The 23,784-nt window shown below is 48.5% G+C and overlaps 1 protein-coding gene across 2 annotated transcripts in view; it reads left to right on the top strand.

Moving 5' to 3' along the window:
• Positions 1-23,784, top strand: part of KRAS (Kirsten rat sarcoma viral oncogene homolog) — a 31,257-nt gene that overhangs the window by 2,747 nt on the left and 4,726 nt on the right. The window contains exons 2-3 of one of the 2 annotated variants that reach the window (XM_015407157.1): positions 3,988-4,147; positions 17,826-17,949. In XM_015407157.1, the coding sequence (XP_015262643.1) occupies positions 3,988-4,147; positions 17,826-17,945 (280 nt within the window). In that variant the 3' untranslated portion in view covers positions 17,946-17,949. The remainder of the gene's footprint in view (positions 1-3,987; positions 4,148-17,825; positions 17,950-23,784) is intronic. The other variant, XM_015407158.1, reaches the window with a different exon arrangement.

Genomic DNA, 23,784 nt, shown 5'->3' on the forward strand with positions numbered 1-23,784 from the left:
TATTAAATCGCTTGAATCAAGGACCCCACCCCTCACCTGCTACCTGAAATAAATGATAATTAGCTGGGCGCTTAAGACTATTGATTTGATTAATTTCATTTATTTAATTCATTTATTCCCCACTTTTCTCCCCGGTGGGGGCCCCGAAGCGGCTTACGTCGTTCTCCCCTCCTCCATTTTTATCCCCACTACAACCCTGCGAGGTAGGTCGGGCCGTGACAGTGTGACTGACCCAAGGTCACCCAGCGAGCTTCCACGGGGCGAGTGGGGATTCGAACCTGGATTTCCCAGATCCTAGTCTGAGACTTCAACCAGAACACCATGCTGGTTCTCAAGACAAAAGATTGGCTACAGTTTTGATTCATAGAATCAGAGAATCCCAGAGGGGGAAGACCCAGTCCAACCCCCTGTTCAATGCGAGATCAGCCTGGAGCAGTGATGGCGAACCTTTTAGAGACCGAGTGCCCAAACGGCGACCCAAAACCCACTTATTGATCGCAAAGTGCCAACACGTCAATTTAACCTGAATACTGAGGTTTTACTTTAGAAAAAACAACTCATACATTAACTTAAGATGATCCAAACAAAGTAAGGAAAGCAATCCCAAATGCTTTCATTTACTTAAAATGATTTGGCAGATAATTCGACACTAATGATGTTCTGGGCCTGGCTGGGGCGATGGGACACGTGCCCACAGAGAGGGCTCTGAGTGCCACCTCTGGCACCCGTGCCATAGGTTCGCCACCACTGGCCTAGAGCATCCCTGACAAGTGTTTGTCCAGCCGCTGCTTAAAGATGGCCAGGGAGGGGGAGCTCACCACTTCCCCAGGCAGCTGATTCCACTGTGGCACAACTCTTGCTGTCAAAGTTTCCCCCCTAATATCCAGCCGGTACCTTCCCACCTGTAATTTAAACCCCATTATTGTGAGTCCTCTCCTCTGGTGCCCACAGGGACAGCTCCCTGCCCTCCTCTCTAAGCGAAAGCCCTTCAGATACTCCAAGAGAGCCATCCTGTCCCCCCTCAGCCTCCTCTTCTCCAGACTGAACATTCCCAAGCCCCTCGGGCCTTCTTCAGATCACGAAAGCCGCCGTGCCCCTCAAGACTAACCATGGGATTGTAGCCAAACCCCTCTTTGACTCGTTCCATCAAAAGCAGGCTTCGAATTAGTTTTCCCCGGCTCCGGAGTCGATGGGCCACGGGGCACACGCCGTGTGCTGTTGAAGGCGATGCAAAGAGGAAGCCCAGCCTTCTCCCAAGGGAGGCCACGGTCAGCGCCAGGGCAGAATTGCCGAGTGACGACATGGGCTGAGATAACAGAGCAGCCAAGCTTAATAAAGCAGAGGGCCTCCCTAGGCGGCTTTGGAGTGTGTCTGATCAAAGCTGGTCTCATCCACGTCGTCATCTCGCCAGGCAGTCTCTCCGGAATTGAAATGGCGAGTATTTATTTGGCAAGTGATCTCCTGGGCTCCTTTGGGCTGGGAGCTCTTCCCGTAGAGGAGGAGCCGCCAATTAAACATTGTCGCCACACGTCCAAAGCAATACAGTTTGCAAAGAAACGCCGCAGGAAGTCACAGACGCCGCACCACTCCTACCAGCCCGCCTGGCCTTGCGTGCGTTTAGTCTTCCTTATGCCGTGAAAGAGGTAAAGCGTGCAGTTCTGCCCTTCCCTGGCATCTGTGTGTGTGCAGAGTACATCTTGCTTTGGGAAGGAACTAAAGAGAATCACCCTCCCACTGCCTAGCACAAGCTGCAGCCCTGCCCTGACCCCCCCCCCTGCTTTATCTTACAACTTAATAGCGGTGGTGGTAGAAAGTGCCATCAAGTCACAGCTGACCACCTAGGCAGTCTGGTGCAGTGGTTAAGAGCACGGACTCTAATCCGGGAGAACCGGGTTGGATCCCCCACTCCTCCACATAGCAGCTGCTGGTGTGACCTTGGGTCAGTCACAAGTTCTCTCGGAGCTGTTCTCTCAAGGGCAGTCCTCGAGAGAGCTCTCTTAAAAAAAGAAAGAAAAGGAAATGGTCTCAATTTATAGAGTACATAGCTGCATCTGATATCCAACCACATAACCCGATACATCTCAAAATGATTTCATGTACTTTTGGGGGTCTGGCTGAGTTGCACCGACGACATCATCGTTGTTTATCTGATCTTCCAGGAATATAAAATCAGTTACCAGAAAGCTTTTTAAAGAGTACACAAATTGATTAAAAAATGTTTAATTCTTACGAGCACTGTTGATACCGACACAATATTAAGACGGTTATATTGTTTGGTGTCGTGGTTAAGTGCGCGGACTGTAATCTAGGAGATCCGGGTTTGATTCCCCACTCCTCCACTTGCACCTGGATGGATGACCTTGGGCAAGCCATAGTTCTGATAAGAGCTGTCCTTGAAAAAGAGCAGTTTCTGTCAAGAGCTCTCTCAGCCCCACCTGCCTCTCAGGGTGTCTGTTGTAATTTATAGAGTACATAACTGCATCTGATATCCAAAAACATAACCCGATACATCTCAAAATGATTTGTACCTAACTAAATATATTTCCTGTACTTTTGGGGGAGTCTGGCTGAGTTGCACCGACGACATCATCGTTGTTTATCTGTATAAAATCAGTTACCAGAAAGCTCTTTAAAGAGTACACAAATTGATTAAAAATTGTTTAATTCTTACGAGCACTGTTGATACCGACACAATATTAAGACGGTTATATTGTTTGGTGTCGTGGTTAAGTGCGCGGACTCTAATCTGGGAGATCCGGGTTTGATTCCCCACTCCTCCACTTGCACCTGGCTGGATTACCTTGGGCAAGCCATAGTTCTGATAAGAGCTGTCCTTGAAAAAGAGCAGTTTCTGTCAAGAGCTCTCTCAGCCCCACCTGCCTCTCAGGGTGTCTGTTGTGGGGAGGGGGAGGAAAAGGAGTTTGTAAGCCGCTCTGAGACTCCTTCGGGTGGTGAAGGGCGGGGTATAAATCCAATGTCTTCTTCTACCCTCCCATTACTAAACGAGTAATGTATTGAAACATATTTTGACTCTAGTTTGCAAAATTTTGTAATTTCTACTTGTAATTCTGTATTATTTTTGAAATATCAATAAACAGTGAAATACCTGGTGGGCGGGGAAGAGAGAGAGCTCTCTCAGCCCCACCTCCCTCACAGGGTGTCTGTTGTGGGGAGGGGAAGGGAAAGGAGATTGTAAGCCGTTCTGAGACTCCCAAGTGAAGGGCGAGGTATAAATCCCAATCTCTTCCTCTTTTTCAAGGCAAGAGACATTCAGAGGTGGTTTGCCATCGCTCGCCTCCGCAGCACAACCCTGGTATCCTTGGGAGGTCTCCCATCCAAATACCAGCTAAGGCTGACCCCTGCTTAGCTTCCGAGATATGACAACGTTGGCCTCGCCTGGGCTGTCCAGGTCAGGATAGCTTAATGGTGCTGACACAGGTAGAGCAGGTAGAGAAAGAGGTACTTTTCTCCCTTTCTCACAATACAAGAACTCATGGGCACTCCATGAAATTGCTAAGCAGTCGGGTTAGAACGGATGAAAGGAAGTACTTCTTCACCCAAAGAGTGATTAACACTTGGAATTCCCTGCCACAGGAAGTGGTGGCGGCTACAAGCATGGACGGCTTCAAGAGGGAATTGGATAAGCATATGGAGCAGAGGTCCATCAGTGGCTATTAGCCACAAGGTATAGATAGGAACTCTGGGGCAAGTGATGCTCTGTCTTCTTGGTGCTTGGGAGGGCTTCTAATGTCCTGGCCCCACTGGTGGACCTCCTGATGGCACCTGGTATTTCTGGCCACTGTGTGACACAGAGTGTTGGACTGGATGGGCCTTTGGCCTGATCCAACATTGGCGTCTCCTATGTTCTTATGACACCATAAAACACAGTTTTAATATAAGCCACATTGAGGTTGCGAAGAACTGCCCTAAACAAATAGGATTCTCTTGTTGCACTAAAGTGATTCCTCCCTCCTTTTTCCTCCCCAGAGAACAAATAAAAAGAGTGAAAGACTCCGAAGACGTCCCCATGGTGCTAGTAGGAAACAAATGCGACTTGCCTTCCAGGACGGTCGACACAAAACAAGCTCAGGACTTAGCGAGAAGTTACGGAATCCCTTTCATCGAAACGTCAGCAAAAACGAGACAGGTAAAGTGTGTCCGGGGCGGGGCGGGAATGTGTGCCCACTGTCCTAAAACGTTCTGCCGGAATGAGCGGCATCGGGGAGATCCGCAATACCAGCCGTGGCAGATTCCTCGCAAACCTGTTGAACCAGTGAAGCTGCCCGACCTGGATGTCCCCGGCGAGCCCCTGATCTTGTCAGATCTCGGAAGCTAAGCAGGGTCGGCCCTGGTTGCTCTTTGGATGGGAGACCAGCAAGGAAGTCCAGGGTTGTGGCGCAGAGGCAGGCGATGGCAAAACCGCCTCTGAACGTCTCTCGAGAATCCCAACAGGGGGGTCACCATTAAGTTGGCGGCAACCTGACGGCACTTCCTGCATCCCTGCGTGTACCAAGTTAATTCACTGGCCCAGCTAACTCGGTCTTGTCCATTCTGGGGGTGTCAAACATAAGGCCCGGGGGCCGGAAGCGGCCTGCCCAGAGCTCTCATGCGGCCCGCAAGCTACTAGTGCAAGGGAGGGAGCAGAAGACTGCTTGGGGAGGAGTGGGTGGATCCACCCTGATTGCGGCTTCAGCGTGGCGGAACAACCTCATCCGCAGCAGTGTGGGAGCATCTGCCCAGTGCTGCACCGCTGGCTCTCCAGTCTGCCCATGTGGGTTTTCCTTTGCACCCCCCTCCCAGTCCGTGGGGACCTGCCGTGAGGATACACCAACTCAAATCATACCAGCTGCTGCCCTTTATACAGTTTATAGCTCTGGTACCCGGCATTACGTTTTATGGCACACATGGCCTGGCCCGACAAGGAGAAGAAGAGATTGGATTTATACCCTGCCCTTCACTTGGAGTCTCAGAGCGGCTTACAAACTCCTCTCCCTCCCCCTCCCCACAACAGGCACCCTGTGAGGTAGGCGGGGCTGAGAGAGCTCTGGCACAAACTGCTCTTTTTCAAGGACAGCTGTGCCAGAGCTTGTGACTGACCCAAGGTCACATCAGCAGGTGCGAGTGGAGGAGTGGGGAATCAAACCCGGTTCTCCCAGATTAGAGTCCGCACACTTAACCACTACACCAAACTGACAAAGTGGCATTTATGTCAGATCCGGCCCTCGTCACAAATGAGTTCGACGCCTCTGGTTTATTCTGACCAGCCGTGCCTCTCCGGAGTATTAGCTGAGTTCCTCTCAGCGGGAGATTAGGGGGTCTTGAGCCCGGCCTCGGCCCGAGGGGCACGGAGCTCCGGCCCCTTCCCCAGTCTGTCACCCCCCTTAAGGTTTAAGACGGGTAGAGACCGATTTCCGTCATCATTGCCTTCTCAGTTATACGGCCTGGACTCTCAGAGCGAAGGCTCCCTTGCATTCCACGGCCAGGACTCGTCTGGCATGAATCTGCACAAACATCTGGTGCGCGCTAAACGGCAGAATGCCGCAGCTGCAGTTTTGTCTGAGTTATTTTTAGTCATTTTCATAACAGCGGGTGTTACCCAAGAGCTTCTTCCCAGCTGTATAGATAGCAGATTGAAAGGGGGGGGGGGGATAGGTTTTTAGGTTTGCAGTAATCCTGACCGAGCCCAAGCTTCTGCTGAACAGCCCTGGGCATGGCACGCAGTCTGGGTGAGCTTTCTTAGTTTCTGCTGTTCATTAGACCCGAAGGTGTGAATAGGACAGTTGGGAGAGGACGAACGCTGCTTTATAGCTGTGGGTTTTTGGGGTTTTTTGCTTCCTAGACTCTGTGATAACCTCACCTCGATACGGAAATCTTTTGTGTTTCTCTCCTGTGATCCTTTTTACCGAAATGAAATGATTTTTTTTAAAAAAATCCAGCCGCAGTATATCAGGAATGTGTCCAAGGCTGCATGTACGCACTGCGTGAGGTAGATTATTTGGTCTTCAGTACAGAATTTGGAAGTTTGCGAACCAGCCTAAGCATCTAGTCCTCAAGGTGGCAGGACAAGGTTTGATAACACTTGGGCCAGTGTTGTTTGAAGGGGGGGGGGAGACTTTATAAGGATGTGGGAACTGGACTTGTGTGCCTCGTACGAGCTCACGCGGCAGAGAAGGCACCTGGCTAGAACTGGGGCAACATTTTAGAATTTGGGTTTTTTGCCCGCTCCGGTAAGAACACAAGAAGCTGCCTTATACTGAACCAGACCCTTGGTCCGTCAAGGTCAGTATTGTCTACTCAGACTGGCAGCGGCTCTCCAGGGTCTCCGAATGCGGTCTTCCATCACCCATTACTTGATCCTTTTAAAACTGGAGATGCCAGGGATTGAACCTGGGACCTTCTGCATGCCGCGCAGATACTCTGCCCCTGAGCCACAGTCAGTACCACCCAGTAGCCCCACGAGAAGAAGAAGAAGAGAAGAGATTGGATTTATACCCCGCCCTTCACTACCCAAAGGTGTCTCAGAGCGGCTTACAAACTCCTTCCCCTTCCCCTCCCCACAACAGACACCCTGTGAGGTGGGTGGGGCTGAGAGAGCTCTTGACAGAAACTGCTCTTTTTCAAGGACAGCCGTGCCAGAGCTTGTGACTGACCCAAGGTCACATCAGCAGGTGCAAGTGGAGGAGTGGGGAATCAAACCCGGTTCTCCCAGATTAGAGTCCGCGCACTTAACCACAACACCAAACTGGCGGTGTTAGTGACTCTGGAGCCAAGCGCACAGCAGGAAACCCTCTTCTCATCCGTGCCTTTTTGGAACTTCAGAAAGAGTTTGTAAGGTGGCTCCAAACGGCTGCCATTCTGGGAACCCGAGACCACGATTGCAATTGTCCATGGGTACCCAGCTGAGCTCCCAAAGAGTACTGGATGATGATCTCTGGGTCTGACCTCTTGCAAGGGTCTCAGGGCATGCATAGAGCTCACCTGCCCTCAGGCTTCCCTACTGGCTTTAGAGGATGTGAACACACAAATCTGCCTTATACTGAATCAGACCTTTGGTCCATCAATGTCAGTATTCATAGAATCATAGACTCATAGAGTTGGAAGCGGCAAAAGAGACCATCTAGTCCAACCCCCTGCCCAATGCAGGACCAGCCTAAAGCATCTCTGACAAATTGTCTACTCAGACCGGCAGTGGCTCTCCAGGGGTCTCAGGTGGAGGTCTTTCACATCACCTGCTGCCTGGTCCTTTTTAACTGAAGATGCCTGGGATTGAACCTGAGGCCTTCTGTATGCAAAGCAGAGACTCTGCCTCTGAGCCAAAGCACCCCTCCGTACTGGAGTACTTAAGGAACTTTGCTACTGGACGCACATCATTCACTTTACAGGAAGGCCAGCTCTTCTCCACCATCTTTGTCGTCCTTCCTCCAAGTTCTGGCAGCTAAAACTCTCACAAAGCATGCATACGCAGCACATTGGACGTGGCTTCCTCGATTTGCCTCCATCAATGCCCAGTTTAGAAATCCAATATTGTCCGCAGTGCAAAGAACACTCAGCCTTGAATATATTTCGCGTGACGTTGGTATCTAGCTTCTGTGTCTTCTTGTAATTATGGTGTAACTTGGTTTACAGTATCGCTTGCTTAAAAAGGGAAATCACTTGATTTTGCTTGACGATAGAATCGTTTTCCTTTGCTATAAATGTTTGATTTTGTGTACCCCCCCTTTAAGATATTGAACTTCAACAGGCTTTTTAAAGAGCTACGCCAAACAGTTTGTTTCAGACTCGAAGTAGTGCTTTGCCAATATGATTGTACGAGGGGGAGTTTCTTAACATTCATTACTGGCATCAGAAAGTGGTATTCCGTCAGGTGCACGGCTTAATACTTCAATGAAGCAAAATACGGATTCCAGCGTGTTTTCGACAAAGTGCCCTCCTCGGTGGAGATCAGGGTTCCCTCTAAGCTGAGTTAGTGTGAGCTAGCCCACAGTTTTTTAGCCTCCAGCTCACAGATTTTTGCCTTAGCTCAGGAAGGAGGGCTCCAGAGCAAACTAATTTGTGCAGTAGCCAAGCCGCTCGCTCACCACTTTAATGCCACTAGCTCACAAGCTCACAAAGTAGAACTTTTGCTCACAAGACTCCACAGCTTAGAGGGATCATTGGTGGAGATGTATTAGATTTACTCTTTTGCTCACTGCTGAAGGAGCTAGGACTGTCCCCTGTGTCCGTGTAGTGGCCTGAAATAGCATAGAGTGGCATCAGGCACTTGTTCTAGAGAAGAATTCTGAAATGTTGGCCCTGAAGACAACATTCTAACCTTGCGTGCGGGACAGCTCAGACAGCAGAAGTGGGATTGGGAAGGCTGGCCCGTGGGGCACGTGTTCGCTACAGCGTGAGCCCAGAGCACATGTGCAAATAAAGTGTACATTGGAGCAGTCTTGCTCACAGGGACAGATGCCAGGCACATTTGTACATGTGCAGACTACATGGGGGCCACAGTGGCTCAAACGTTAAGACCCTGAGTTGCAGACCGGAAGGTCGATAGTTCGGCAGTCCGAGACCCGAGTGCCACGTGACGGAGTGAGCTCCCATCTCTGGCCCCAGCTCCTGCCAACCTAGCCGTATTGGAGCAGTCTTGCTCACAGGGACAGATCCCAGGCACATATAATTTGTACATGTGCAGACTGCATGGGGGGCACAGTGGCTCAAACGTTAAGACCCTGAGTTGCAGACCGGAAGGTCGATAGTTCGGCAGTCCGAGACCCGAGTGATCGCCCCCTAGAGTCGGATTCGACTGTCTTTCGAGCAAGGGGAACCTTTACCTTTACCTTTTTTAGGCTGCATTACCCCCATTATGACATCCCATTGGGGCTAGCAGTGTTGATCTCGCTCCCTCTTTCCACTTCTTTTCCTGTATGTTCATATGCCATGCATATGGGGCGTATGCGGAAACGCGCTGGAACCTCTACGGAGTTTAGATTTTATATCCCGTGCCTGTCAGAACATCTCTTTTTGGGTCCTGGACGCGTGTGCGATCCTGCCCCTCTCCTCCCGTTTTGGAGCACCCCTCCAGCCAGTGTGAACCACGGTGAAGCATTAGGTTGGTACCAGTGTAGTCCATGGTGAAGGGTGATGAGGATTCTTTCTTTATGCTGGTTTGAGGCCAAGTTTGCAGTTGATGCTGATGTAATGCATGACCAGGTGAAGGCTGGTAGGGGAAATGTGCGGTATAGAAGGGGTCTGAAGGTTATTGCCAATTGCAGAGTTTCCCACAGATCCACGGTAATGGGGGGGAGAGGCATTCTTTCATTGGGCTTTCTTTGAATGTTACTAAATCTACCCTGTCCAATGCTGGTTCGAGGCCAAGTTTGCAGTTGATGCTGATGTAATGCGTGACCAGGGTGAAGGCTGGTAGGGGAAATGTGCGGTATAGAAAGGAGGGATCTGAAGCTTATTGCCAATGGCAGAGTTTCCCACAGATCCACGGTAATGGGGGGGGAGGCATTCTTTCATTGGGCTTTCTTTGAATGTTACTAAATCTACCCTGTCCACGTTCCCAATGCCTTAGCGCTAGTTGTGACGTCCAGGGCTCTTTTTGTAGAAAAAGCCCAGCAGGAACTTATTAGCATAATAGGCCACACCCAACAACAGAAACTCATTAGCATATTGGGCCACACTCATGACAGCACAGCTCATTAGCATATTAGGCCACACCCCGTGTTACCAGAAGTGTGGTCATCCAGCCACACCCACCTTTTGCTTCTTATTCTGTTTACCTTGTTTGTTGTCAAAACCCAGGGCCTTTTTTTGTAGCAGGACCTCCTTTGCATGTGAGGCCACACACCCCTAACTGTAGCCAATCCTAATGAGTTCCTGCTGTTGGGTGTGGCCTATTATGCTAATGAGTTCCTGCTGGGCGTGGTCAACTTGGGAGCCAGCCGGAACTCCGTTCCTGTGCGGTCCTGCCCAAAAATAGCTCTGGTGACCTCTATCCGTGAGATCTGGTGGGGAAGAGAAAGACAAAGAGCATTGAGATCCTTGCCATAGGGGTGGGGAGGATTCGCACAGCTAGTTCCACGGTCTCGTTCAGATTCCGGGGGGTGGGGTGGTTTTCATCAAATAGCTGTCCCCTCAATATTTGGCAGGCTGGTTTTAAAACCGGGGGAAGCTCGTGGTGGTACGAGGGATCAACTGTTCATTTTTAAAGTTAGTTAAAAAAAAAAAAATCCCAGCGGTCACCGACAAACCATCAGGTAGGTCGAAAGTAGCTCATTGGATCATAAACACCTGAAGCTGCCTTATATTGAATCAGATCTTTGGTCCATGAAGATCAGAATTGTCAATTCAGACAGGCAGTGGCTCTCCAAGGTGTCAGGAAGAGGAATTTCACATCACCTGCTACCTGATCCTTTTAGCTTGGAGATGGCGGGGATTGAACCAGGGCCCCGCTGTCCTATACCTCCAAACAGCCTGATCACCCACAAGCTGGTAGTGAGAAGTCAAAGGTACCCTGTTCTGACCCTTTGAGAAGAGGATCTCGCACCTACGGAAGATGTCATATTAAGCCCGTTCATGGGCAATGGAGTAGGAGAGTTGGATTTATACCCCGTCCTCCGCTCGGAGTCTCAGAGCGGCTTACCATCTCCTTTCTCTTCCCCTCCCCACAGCAGACACCCTGTGAGGTAGGTGGGGCTTGAGAGAGTTCTGAGAGAACAGCTCCGAGAGAACCTGTGACTGACCCAAGGTCATATCAGCCAGCTACATGTGGTGGAGTGGGGAATCAAACCCGGTCCTCCCAGATTAGAGTCCACACTCTTAACCACGACACCAAAGTGGCTCCCCAAACTGATTGCTGTCAGTCATACCGAGAGCTGAGCATCTGAGTCCGATCTTAGCAGCACTTTCTGTGACGTTAAATTGACTTAGCATGGCGCCACCAGTGAAGTTAGTATTTTTACTGTCTCTCTCCCCTCCACACACTTTTTTAAATTATTTTTTAGCATTTATATTTCACTGTTCATCCTTGGAATTTAAGGCAACTTACAAAGAGCCCCCAGGAAATCTGCCATCTTGGCGCCAGTTTGGTGTTGTGGTTAAGTGTGCGGGCTCTAATCTGGGAGAACCGGGTTTGATTCCCCACTCCTCCACTCCTCCACTTGCACCTGCTGATGTGACCTTGGGTCAGTCACAAGCTCTGGCACAGCTGTCCTTGAAAAAGAGCAGTTTGTGTCAGAGTTCTCTCAGCCCCACCCACCTCACAGGGTGTCTGTTGTGGGGAGGGGAAGGGAAAGGAGTTTGTAAGCCGCTCTGAGACTCCAAGTGAAGGGCGGGGTATAAATCCAATCTCTTCTTCTTCTTCTTCTTGCTTAGCTTCAGCAAGACCAGCACTTATCTCCTGCCTCCAGTGCATTCTGGGGGATGCAGTGGTCTCTGCTTTTTAATGGCCTGTGCCTCTTTTGAGTATTTACTAATACAAATACCAGTTTTTGAAAGCTCTGACTACCGATGCTTTAAACTGAAAGCTACCCCCTATGCCTAAATGTTCTCTGTTAACTGATTTACAAATGTATGCATTTATGGAAGGTTGAGTAGGCCCTTGAGCCCAGAGACTGGGCAAAGGAAGGGAGCTGTTGTCCAAGAATGTCCCGTTTTGGAAATCCCTCCTGAAATATGCTCTCTGCCGGGAAGAAAAGAGAGGGAATAGCTGCAGCGGGGGGGGGGGGGGGGGGGGGGGCGCGAACAGCCTAGGGGGGCAAATGTGGTCCGAACTCGAGGGCATCCAACGAAGCTGACGGGCAGTAGGTTCAGGACAGACAAAAGGAAATACTAGTTAACACAGAGAGTAATTAAAATGTGGAATTCGCTGCCAGAAGACGTAGTGGTGGCCACAGGAAGAAACAGCTTCAAAAGGAGATTAGATATATTGATGGAGAAGATCAGTGGTTACTAGCCATAGTGACTCAGGGGAACCTCCACATTCAGAGGCACTAATCCTCTGAATCCCAGAGCCAGGGGGGCAACCTCAGGGGAAGGCCTCTATGCCCTGTTGTTGGCCATCCAACCAGAGAAACTGGTTGGCCACTGTGTGAGACAGGATGCTAGACTAGACGGGCTATTGGTCACGTTCTCACGGAATAGCAAGGTGCCCTCTAGAAGGGGGTTCTGAATGCCACAGGTGAGCAACTCTGTTTCATTGCCATGTTTTAAATATCAAAGGACTGGCAACCTGAACTCCGCTGCACCAATTCACTCCTGGGAAACTTGCCTATTTCGGGCACGCAGATTTAATAATAAGCACGGTGGGCTACCCACTGAAGTTGGACACGAACGTTTTAAATGTGGAACTTTGGAGGGCGGACTTTTAGCCTCTCCCATCTCTACTCTGTGAAATAGTCTGACGGCACTCGTTGCGATCCACAAAGAGGTCACGGTGTGACCTAAGAAGAGATTGGATTTATACCCCGCCCTTCACTACCGAAGGGAGTCTCAGAGCGGCTTACAAACTCCTTTCCCTTCCCCTCCCCACAACAGACACCCTGTGAGGTAGGTGAGGCTGAGAGAGCTCTGACAGAAACTGCTCTTTTTCAAGAACAGCTCTGACAGAACTATGGCTTGCCCAAGCTCACCCAGCAGCTGCAAGTGGAGGAGCGGGGAATCAAACCCGGTTCTCCCAAATTAGAGTCCGCGCACTTAACCACTACACCAAACTGGCTCTCAACCCACGCTGGGTTGTATGTTGACACAGCCTAATATTTTGTTTAGTTCTCCTCCCCCACCCCGGGCTTTGGGGTGGGTACAGGTAAAAGAACAGTAAGTCAGATTAAAAGGCAGTAACTTATAGTTGGTTTCTGCATTGTAGCTTAGGGTCAAAAGCGGGTCCTGAGTCTGCAGACGCTGAACTACTGATATGCGAAGATGGGTAGCCCTGTTAGTCTGTCCATAGCCGTAGAAAAGAGCAAGAGTCCAGTAGCACCTCAAAGACTGACAAAACTTTTGGCAGGGGATGAGTTTTCGTGAGTCACTCATTGCTCACTTCTTCAGATATCCTGACACAAATTTTTGTTAGTCTTTAAGGTGCTACTAGGAGCTGTGGTGGCTCGAGTGGTTAAGACGCTGAACTGCAGGCTGTGGAAGGTCAGTAGTTCAGCAGTTCAAGACCCGGGTTGCCGCATGACGGAGTGAGCTCCCGTCTCTAGTTCCAGCTCCTGCCAACCTAGCAGTTCGAAAGCAAGAAATTGCAAGTAGATAAATAGGGACCACTTCGGTGGGAAGGGAACAGCGTTCCGTGTGCCTTGGTGTTTAGTCATGCCGGCCACATGACCATGGAAATGTCTTTGGACAGCGCTGGCTCTTCGGCTTTGAAACGGAGATGAGCACCGCAACCCTAGAGTCGGACTCGACTGGCTTTCGAGCAAGGGAACCTTTACCTTTACCTTTAAGGTGCTAGTGGACTCTTGCTCTTTTCTACTGTGGTGAAGACACTGAAGCTGCAGACCAGAAGGTCGGTAGTTCAGCAGTTCGAGAGCCGAGTGCCGCATGACGGAGTGAGCTCCCGTCTCTGGCCCCATCTCCTGCCAGCCTAGCAGTTCGAAAGCAAGAAACTGCAAGTAGATAAATAGGTACCACTTCGGTGGGAAGGTCACAGCGTTCCGTGCGCCTTGGTGTTTAGTCATGCCGGCCACACGACCATGGAAATGTCTTTGGACAGCGCTGCCTCTTTGGCTTGGAAACAGAGGTGAGCGCCACATCCCTAGAGTCCGATTCGACTGGCTTTTGAGCAAGGGAAACCTTTACCTTTACCTTACTGATACAGTAGCATTCTAAGGTCATGCTAGAAAATAGCAGGATGAGACCTGAGCCTTGGGGAAGGTCGTGGAGATCAGAGTGGGCAATAGAGCAGCCTGGCTAATGCGCTGCTTGACATTGTGCTTGGGAACTGTGGTAGGACTAGAGATGTAAAATTTCCGGAAATTTTGAAGCTCGGAAAAAAACCCGTTTTTTGGGGGAAAAAACGGAAATTTTCAGAAAAATTGAAAAAAAATGCTACATTAGGATTTATTTTGTCTTTTCTAGATTGAAAATCATTTTGTTACTTTAGGAACATAAAATATGACTATGGACATTTTTACTTGGCATGAAATTATCACAACTAGCATATTAAAAATATAGTGCATCCAAACAATTATTACCAACAGAATACCCACCCACATGCAAAAACAAAACTGAAACCTTTTTATTTTCTTCTGACAATAGCACCTCCTAAAGGAAGAAATGCATCTTGTTCTTGCACTGGAGGGTTCAGTTTGTAACCTAGGACTTGCTTGTCCTCAGTGCACAGAAATTAGATCAATCTGATACCATATATATATGTATTTTTAGAAATGATTTGGAAAATATTTGAACACCTTGTCTTAAAATATTTTATTCATCATGTTAAAATAAAATGTTCCATAATCAAATTTCTTTTCTTTTCTTTTCTTTTTTCAATTTTTCCAATTTTTCGGAAAAAAACAAAAACGGCTTCAGGAAAAAAAAAACGGAAAAAAACTGGTTTTTCCCCGAATTTTCCGTTTTTTTTCCGGGCCTTCACATCTCTAGGTAGGACAGACAGTGATCAAAGGGTACAGACTTTTCTATAATGGTGGTCACCACAAAGTTCACCCACAGTTGTCAAGTTTTGGTGATTGATGGGTGATTGATGCTGGCCTACAGTAACCAAGGAGTTATAGAATCAGTAGAGTCGGAAGGGGCGATACAGACCCATCTAGCCCAACCCCCTGCCCAATGCAGGACCAGCCTAAAGCATCCCTGACAAATACTCGTCCAGCCTCTTCTTGAAAGCTGTCAGTACTTTCTGTGGGATATCCCACGAAGGAAAGGCAAAGTTTCAAACTGTTTATTAAACACCTCCCTGTGTTAATGTGGCTCTTCAAAATGGTTGTGGTGAAGGGTGTTCCCTGCAAATTGGTTCCTCTCAAGTAGCTCTTTGGCTCTCCTGGTGGCGGGACTGATGACGGTGTCTTTTTCTCCGTCTCTCTGTTGTGTTGCTGAAACAAATCACGGCTTCTGTGCTTGGGGATGGGGGTGGGTGTAGTGGACCGAATGCCCAGAAATGAACGGACAGTGGCACCAGAGCACAGCGAGTGGAAGCACCTACTGTTTTTAGCCAGGGCTTTTGATGGAGACTTTCCCAGGAACTGTGCCCATTGGATGGTGGACAGCCCAGAATTCCCTCTAAACTGTGCTAGGGGGTGCTGGCACACAACATTTTAGCTAGCAGCTCTCCTCCGTTAGCTTTAGCTCACAAGGAAACTGAGAAGGCATTTTCTCCTCCATTGGAAACAATGGAGGCATCTCCTTATGGGGCCCATGGAATTGGGCCCCCTGAATCTTTTTGAAATTTGGGGGCGGGGGTTTGAGGAGAGGCACCAGCAGCAGTGCTGCAAATCTGGTGCCTCTGCCTCAAAAAACAGCCCCTGCAAGCCCCATATACCCCCAGATTGATTCTCCATTATAGCCTATGGGGCCCATTGACTATAATGGTCCCCATAGGCTATAATGGAGCTGGGGGGAAATCATTTTTTCTTTTTGCATACCGCTATTATGCTTTTCAGTATGATTTGTAAGCTGCCTTGAGTCACAGGGAAAAGGGGGGGGTATAAATATTTGAATAAATAAGTAGTTTGGGCAGGTTGATTAAGCAACTTCCTTTTTGTTATTTTAGGTAGGGTTCTGACAGTGATTGTTCCACCTCAGTTATACTTGACCGGTATTTTGTCATATTTCACTAAACCCCCCCCACACACACACAAAATGCAAGAGTCCGCCCCCCCCCACCCCCCCCCCAAGTGCTTGTATGTTTTCGTAGGCTCAGCGCAGGGTGGCAGTCCGAGACCAGGTCTACCAATATAGTGGACTTGGGCAGGTAGACCTGTTCTCCAGAGACCAAGTTACCAATATAAAGGAAAGGGGTGGGTAGACCTGTTCTCCAGAGGCCAAGTCTACCAGTATAGTGGAAAGGGGTGGGTAAACCTGTTATCCAGAGGCCAGGTCTACCAGTATAGTGGAAAGGGGTGGGTAAACCTGTTCTCTGGAGGCCAGATCTACCCCCATAGACGACAACATTATCTGTAATGAAATCTGACTTGGTTTTTTTTTCTCTTATAATGTTTCGATTATTCTTAAAATATAGTTTCAATGTAGTTTAAAAGAATTCCTTCCGAGATTTTCACAAGGTTATGGTAAATAACCTTTTACAAAACTAATTTATACAATAGTCAAATGTAGACTCACAACTTTTAAGGTCACTAGCTTTTTTCACTCACGAGGTAGAATTTTTACTCACAACCGTGTGGCGCTTAGAGGGAACACGGGTGAACACAACACCATTGCATGGTGTGATGATGAGCAAAACAGTCCAGTTACATCTCTGGGTTTCTGCCATTGCACTGCTTAGGAAAATCTTCCTGTGCCTTGTTTATAGAATGGGAATAAATCAGGGCTCTTTTTGTAGAAAAAGCCCAGCAGGAACTTATTAGCATAATAGGCCACACCCAACAGCAGAAACTCATTAGCATATTGGGCCACACCCCTGCCAGCACAGCTCATTAGCACATTAGGCCGCACCCCCATGTTACCAGAAGTGTGCTCATCCAGCCACACCCACCTTTTGCTTGTTATTCTGTTTACCTTGTTTGTTGTCAAAACCCAGGGCCTTTTTTTGTAGCAGGAACTCCTTTGCATGTGAGGCCACACACCCCTAATGTAGCCAATGCTAATGAGTTCCTGCTGTTGGGTGTGGCCTATTATGCTAATGAGTTCCTGCTGGGCGTGGCCAACTTGGGAGCCAGCCGGAACTCCGTTCCTGTGCGTTCCTGCCCAAAAAGAGCCCTGGATTCCGAATAATTATGATTTAGCCTTCATGCTGGATGCTCTGGAGTTCCGGCATTTGAAAAGGCCAACATGAAGACAAAGAGGAGCAGGTTTTTTATACCCTGTTTTTCCTCTACCTTAAGGAGTCTCAAAGTGGCTTACAATCGACTTCCTTTCCTCTCCTCTCCCCACTATAGGCACCTTTTAAGGAGATGGGTGGGGCTGAGAGAGTTCTGAGAGAGCTGTGACTGGCCCAAGGCCACCCAGCTGGCTTCATGTGAGAAGGGGTGGGGAATCAAACCCGGTTCTTCAGATTAGAGTCAGCCGCTCTTAACCGCTACACCACTCTGGCTCCAAGTATGGTGTGTAAATATAGCAGAAGAGGGTGGTTTTTTTTTTTTTGAAAGATCACTTGGCAGGTCTTCTGCTGACCTCTTTCCTCTTCAGTGTGCGGTTACACAGGGGGGACTCTGGGACATGCTTTAATCTCACGCTGGGTGGTCCTTGTATCAGTGGAATGCATGCTCCGTCAGGAGCCCCAGAATCTTCAGCAGTGCACGAGGATTTTTCCAGCAGAGGATTCAGTGTGGAAAAGGTTCCCTGGGAAGTTGAGAAGTCTCAAAAAAAACCATTTAACCATCTCTACAAGATGTTTGTGAGAATGGAAGCTTTGTTGCCGCACGCTCTTTGCATTGGGGGGTGTAAGAATAAGTGTCTGTCCTCCAAATAGGTGTGGGTATCAAATTTAGAGTCCAGATCCCCTTAAGAAAGTCAGTGGGCTTTGCCACAGGCCGCAACGAAGCCCTCCTGTCCCAAGAGTTCAACTGTCCAACCCAGCCGCTTTCCCAAAAGTTCCAGTTCCCAACCGCAGCCGTCTTCCGCCCAGCGAGACAGACCCCTCTCTTCGCCACCCCGGTTGAGAGAATTTGCCTTTAAAGGAGTTGTGTTTTACAATGCAGAGAGTGGAGGATGCTTTTTATACACTGGTGCGAGAGATCCGTCAGTACAGACTGAGAAAAATCAGCAAAGAAGAAAAGACCCCCGGGTGCGTGACAATTAAAAAATGCCTTTTAATGTGACAGGGTAAGTTCTGCTTTCGTTTAAGAACAAATAGCGTCTAGCGGGCGGGGGAATCCAATCGCCACTACAAATCAAATCTTGTCTTGCAACTCGTAATAGGGTGATTCCAGTAATTTCGGGTGATTTGCATTCCCAGCATGCTCCTCTAGGGACCTAAGGCTTCGGGTCTGTTCCCAGTAGTGAAGAAAGCTGTGCCATTTTTTCAGTGTTGTCCCCCCCCCACACACACACTTGTCATGGACAAACAAGTGCCATGTAGATCTCTAAGCTGTGATATCTGGCCACGGTGATGGTGAACCGTCTGTGGAGTTTTCTTTCTTGAGCGTGCGAACGTACGGTTGGTTGGCACTCCCCTGACACCTTTAAGACCAACAAAGTTTAATTCTGGGTATGAGCTTTCATGTGTATGCACACTTCTTCAGATACATTGACACAGACTTCCTCAAGCCTTACATATTGGTGTGGGGGGGATTAGTTGCCAGGAAGCGCTAGTTAGAGTCAAGATGGATACGTAACTGAGTGATAAGTATAGCCGAGACTGAATTAAAGCAGTCGGTAAGACCTGTGAATGTGGAGCTGCGGTGGCTCAAGTGGTTAAGGCGCTGAACTGCAGGCTGTGGAAGGTCAGTAGTTCAGCAGTTCGAGACCCGAGTGTGCCGCATGACGGAGTGAGCTCCCGTCTCTCGTTCCAGCTCCTGCCAACCTAGCCGTTCGAAAGCAAGAAATTGCAAGTAGATAAATAGGTACCACTTCGGTGGGAAGGTAACAGCGTTCCGTGCGCCTTGGTGTTTAGTCATGCCGGCCACATGACCACGGAAACGTCTTCGAACAGCGCCGGCTCTTCGGCTTTGAAACGGAGATGAGCACCGCAACCCTAGAGTCGGACTCGACTGGCTTTCGAGCAAGGGAACCTTGACCTTTACCTTTTTAAGACCTGTGAATAGCAGCACGTAAGCATACAGATAATTAAAAAGTTAGCAAAATAATAAAAGCGTATAGCGTCCAGATCACGTGAAGTGATGGTATCGCTTTAGTCTGCCCTGGTTAGACCGCACCTAGAGTATTGTGTTCAGTTTTGGGCACCACAATGTAAGAAGGCTATAGACAAGCTGGAACGTGTCCAGAGGAGGGCAACGAAGAGGGTGAGGGGTCTGGAGACCAAGTCCTACGAGGAAAGGTTGAAGGAGCTGGGTATGTTCAGCCTGGAGAGGAGACGACTGAGAAGGTGATATGATCACCACCTTCAAGTACTTGAAGGGCTGCCATGTGGAGGATGGTGCAGACTTGTTTTCTGTTGTCCCAGAAGGTCAGTCCAGAACCAACGGGTTGAAATTAAATCAAAAGAGTTTTCGGCTAAACATCAGGAAGAACTTCCTGACAGTTAGAGCAGTTCCTCAGCGGAACAGGCTTCCTCGGGAGGTGGTGGGCTCTCCTTCTTTGGAGGTTTTCAGACAGAGGCTAGATGGCCAAGGGCAATGTGGATTCTGTGAATTTAGGCAGATGACAAGAAGGGAGGGTAACCTCAGTGCTTAGTTCTTGTGGCCCTTTCTTATGCGACCAAGGAGATGCTGATTGCCACTTTGGGGTCAGGAAGTAATATTTATCAAGGCCAGTTTGGCCAGGGATCCTGGACGGGGGCTGGGGTTTTTTTGGCCCTCTTCTAAGCATGGAGCAGGGGTCACTGGGTGCGTGTGTGTGTGTGGGATAGGCTTCCCAAGTCCCCCCGGGGGGCGAGGAAACCCCCGCCCCAGAGGCCCATTCCCCGCTGCCGATTCGGGCCCCCGGGGGAACTCCACCCCGACCCAGGCACGCTGGGGGTGGGGCCACGGCAATCTGAGGGAAAACTCTATGGTTTTCCCTCGTATGGCCATGGCCCCGCCCCCAGCGTGCCTGCCGTCGTCACGTCACTTCTCACCTATAAGACCAAAAAAGTTTAATTCTGGGTATAAGTGAGAACTGAGTGACTTGGCATGTGCAGATGCAGACTTCTTCAGATACATACCCAGAATTAAACTTTGTTGGTCTTAAAGGTGCCCCGGAATCAAACTTTGTTCCGTTGCTTCAGACCAACATGGCTACCCACCTGGATTTCCCCTATGTCTGTCTTGCGCTAAAATAAATATGTGTACTATGGACGGTTATTAATTTATCATTGCATCTGCTCTCCATTTTCCCTTTCGTTATACTGTGTAGTTTTCAGTGGAATTGCCCCAGAGCCATAGTTTCCGCATTTCCCGTATGGAAAGGGCCCCTTTGCAGCAACCCATCTCATACTAAGTAACTAGCGTTTGTTAATAATTAGCTTAGTTTCTGCACTTTCCCCCGTTTCTGTACTTCTGGCAGGTTGCCCTTTCAAATGATTTACATTGCTGTTCCACAGAGCATGCATATCCTTTAATTCAGGGGTGTCAAACATGCGGCCCGGGGGCCAGATCAGGCCCCCCGGAGGGCTTCCATCAGGCCCACAGTGAAACTGGCCGTCTCCTGCTTCCAGTTCTGCTGCTGCTGCTGCATCATAGCTTGCTTTGCCAGACTCTCTTAATCACTCGGCCATTTCATGTTTTAACCCGGGTCCTAGACTCAGGACTCTGAGCACGAGATTTCTGTGGTGAATGTCAATAAATCAAAAGTAGGTTTGCAGCTTACAGATGCACACCTGAACAGCATACTCAAGACGTCAACAGCGCAGACATTTTGATGCAGTAATTCAGAGCAAGAGGTGTCAGTTATCAGACACTGTTAAATAAACAAAACATTGCAAGAGTGCTAATGTTTTAAGCATGTCTTTATTTTAAGTAAAAAAAAAAAAACCTTTGTGTTTGTGTCCTTTATAAAGTTTATATCTCCGCTACCTGGCATTACATTTTATGACACACGTTGCCCGGCCCAGCAAGGTCTCATTTATGTCAGATCCGGCCCTCATAACAAACGAGTTCGCCACCCCTGCTTTAATTTCTCATCACTTCGTTATTGGCCCTCCAGTGACTTGCAGCTACAAGTGGTTGATCTCTAGTGGTTCTCGAGCACACGGGATTTTTCACTGGGTGTTACAGTCATCAGATGAGGAGCGAGCATACACAGGGCGTTGCTCTGGGCACAGAGTGGTGGCAGTTTTACAATCCAGCTGTGTTGGGATTTGGGGAAAGGTTTGTGCACCGCAGATTTCCCCATCCCGTGTTCATTTTGGTGTGTTGTGGGGTTTTTTGCTTCAAGTCAGAAGCTGAGAGCGCGCACCATTCCTACAGCAAAGGATTGTTTTATTAAACATGGCCAGAAGAGAACATTGGTGATGCCCACAGAAATTTCGGAGATGCTTATAAAACCCAGGACTCGGAACACAAATCATTAACCTTCATAGTCTGCCCCAGTGCAATAGATGACCAGGATTTGCCAGATGACAAGAATTGACCAGCCTTAAATGAATGTTCAGTAATTAGCTCTGTGATCCAGCACACATATACGTAACCTCCTTTTGGAAAAATGCATCTTGTTTGCAGGACTTCTACATGTCTGAGCCTAAAGGAATGCAGACTCGCTTGTGTCTACACGCAGACAAGAACTTGTGGCAGGCTCAAGTTGCAAGGGAAGATCTGACAATCTTTACTGCCTCCGCATCATTACCATGCTTAAGTTTGTTGAGAAGGGCTCTAGAGACCCATAGGACCTTCAGCATGGCAGCTTGCCTTTCACTGGTTAGCGTTTTAGGCTGAACGAGAGGTGAAAATCATAGTACCTATAATAGTCTTAAAATACCAGAATCATTTGCTACTAGCTGCTAGCTTTCTCTGCTTATGAACAGTGTATAGTGTGTTTTCCCCCCTTTTATCTGTCTCATTTAACTGTTCCACAAAGAGTCCTTCTGGGACTGAGAGGCAGCTACTAGCAAAGCTATGAATGACAAAGGTGGAAGTTCAACAAAGGAAGGACAGAGGTGTATTCCTCCTGCTGGCAAAGCCATTTATGTGTCTCTAAAGAGAGCTGCAGTGGCTCAAGTGGTTAAGACGCTGAACTGCAGGCTGTGGAAGGTCGGTAGTTCAGCAGTTCGAGACCCGAGTGTGCCGCATGACGGAGTGTGAGCTCCCATCTCCAGTTCCAGCTCCTGCCAACCCAGCAGTTCGAAAGCAAGAAATTGCAAGAAGATAAATAGGTACCACTTCGGTGGGAAGCTAACAGCGTTCCGTGCGCCTTGGGGTTTAGTCATGCCGGCCACATGACCACGGAAACGTCTTCGGACAGCGCTGGCTCTTCGGCTTGGAAACGGAGATGAGCACCGCAACCCTAGAGTCGGATTCGACTGGCTTTCGAGCAAGGGAACCTTTACGTTTTTAAGGAGAGAGTTCAGCAAGGATGCACACGTAAAATGCACACAGGCACTAGAAAGTGAAGCAGATTTGAAATCAAGTAAATGAAAATAAGATGGATAGCATCTTAGTCACATTAGGGAAAAACAGAGTCAGGCAATGCACGCTGGTGAACTTGATTTTTCTCTTTTACCTTGGGGAACCACAAGTTTCCTTTGGTTGCAATCCTAGGCATACTTCTTGGGAGCGAGTCTCACTGACTGATTTCCAAGTAGGATTGGGCTGTACGAGCCCATTGGTTTGGCATGGTTGCAAAGAAGGCAAATGCAGGTATTTGTGACCTTTGAAGCGTTCCTTCGAGAGGGGTCCCTTTTACCACTCAGCGAGGTAACGGGACCTTGCCGCATGCTTGATTCTGGTGATCTGTCTTTTGGGAAACTGGAAACAAACACAAAGAACAGAGCAGCTGTCAGGTTGGATCAAAACAAAGTCTTTCGCTAAGGGAAGGGAGGTGTAATTTCGGCCCAACTTCCTGTCCTTAGACCCCCAGTTTTTTTCAGGGTGTCCTGCCACCCAGGAGTAGCATTTGGGGGGAATCAGTGGACTGTAGTGGGAGGGAGGGAAGTTCTGTTCTGTTGACAGAAGTGCCCTGTTAGCGGAAAATGCAGTCCCGCGCCCAACCCACTGTATGGAATAACATCTCTCTGGAGATGGTAGATGAGAGGAGCAGGTGATTATTGTAGAGCAGTTTAGATTGAAGAACACGACTACAAGAATGTGTTGATATAAGCACGATCCTATTCCTTCGAGCTTACAGGGGCTCTTTCGGTTAGTGGCACCTTGCTTGTGGAATTCCCTTCCCCTTGAGGCCTGCCTGGCGCCGTCCTTGCTTTCTTTCAGGTGCCACACCGAAATGTTTCTCTTCACCCTGGCTTGAAATCAAGGTGCTGATCTTTTTAACGCTGTTTCAGTCTAGAACAGGGGTGGCTAAACTTGGCTTAACAGACAGAATAAATAATATCAGATGTTTGAGAGCCGCAAGACATGACTATCACACACACGTTTTTATTTTAAAAATATGCAGATTTGCTTTTTTAATTAGCATTCAATGAGACCTGCTAAAAATAAAAAGCAGAAGGGGTAGAAACAGATATTGATAATGGTATTTATTTGTCCGGTGATATTTGTTTGCTAGTGATATTTATTTGTCTAAGAGAGAGAGAGAAAAGGAGAGAGTTGGAAAGAAAGGATGGAAGAGTTGGAAAGAAAGAGAGAGAGAGAGAGAAACAAAGAAAGCAAATAGGTGGGAGGGGGGAGGAAGGAAGAGAGGGAGGGAGAAAAAGTATGCCTTCCCTTCGATTCCCCAGCTGCCCTGCAGAAGGTGTAGAAACAGATATTGATAATGGTATTTATTTGTCCGGTGATATTTGTTTGCTAGTGATATTTATTTGTCTAAGAGAGAAAGAGAAAAGGAGAGAGTTGGAAAGAAAGAATGAAAAAGGTGGAAAGAAAGAGAGAGAGAAACAAAGAAAGCAAA

The sequence above is a fragment of the Gekko japonicus genome, unplaced genomic scaffold (genome assembly GCF_001447785.1).
Source record: "Gekko japonicus isolate JY-2015 unplaced genomic scaffold, Gekko_japonicus_V1.1 scaffold3699, whole genome shotgun sequence".
In the NCBI taxonomy this organism is placed as follows: Eukaryota; Metazoa; Chordata; class Lepidosauria; order Squamata; family Gekkonidae; genus Gekko; species Gekko japonicus.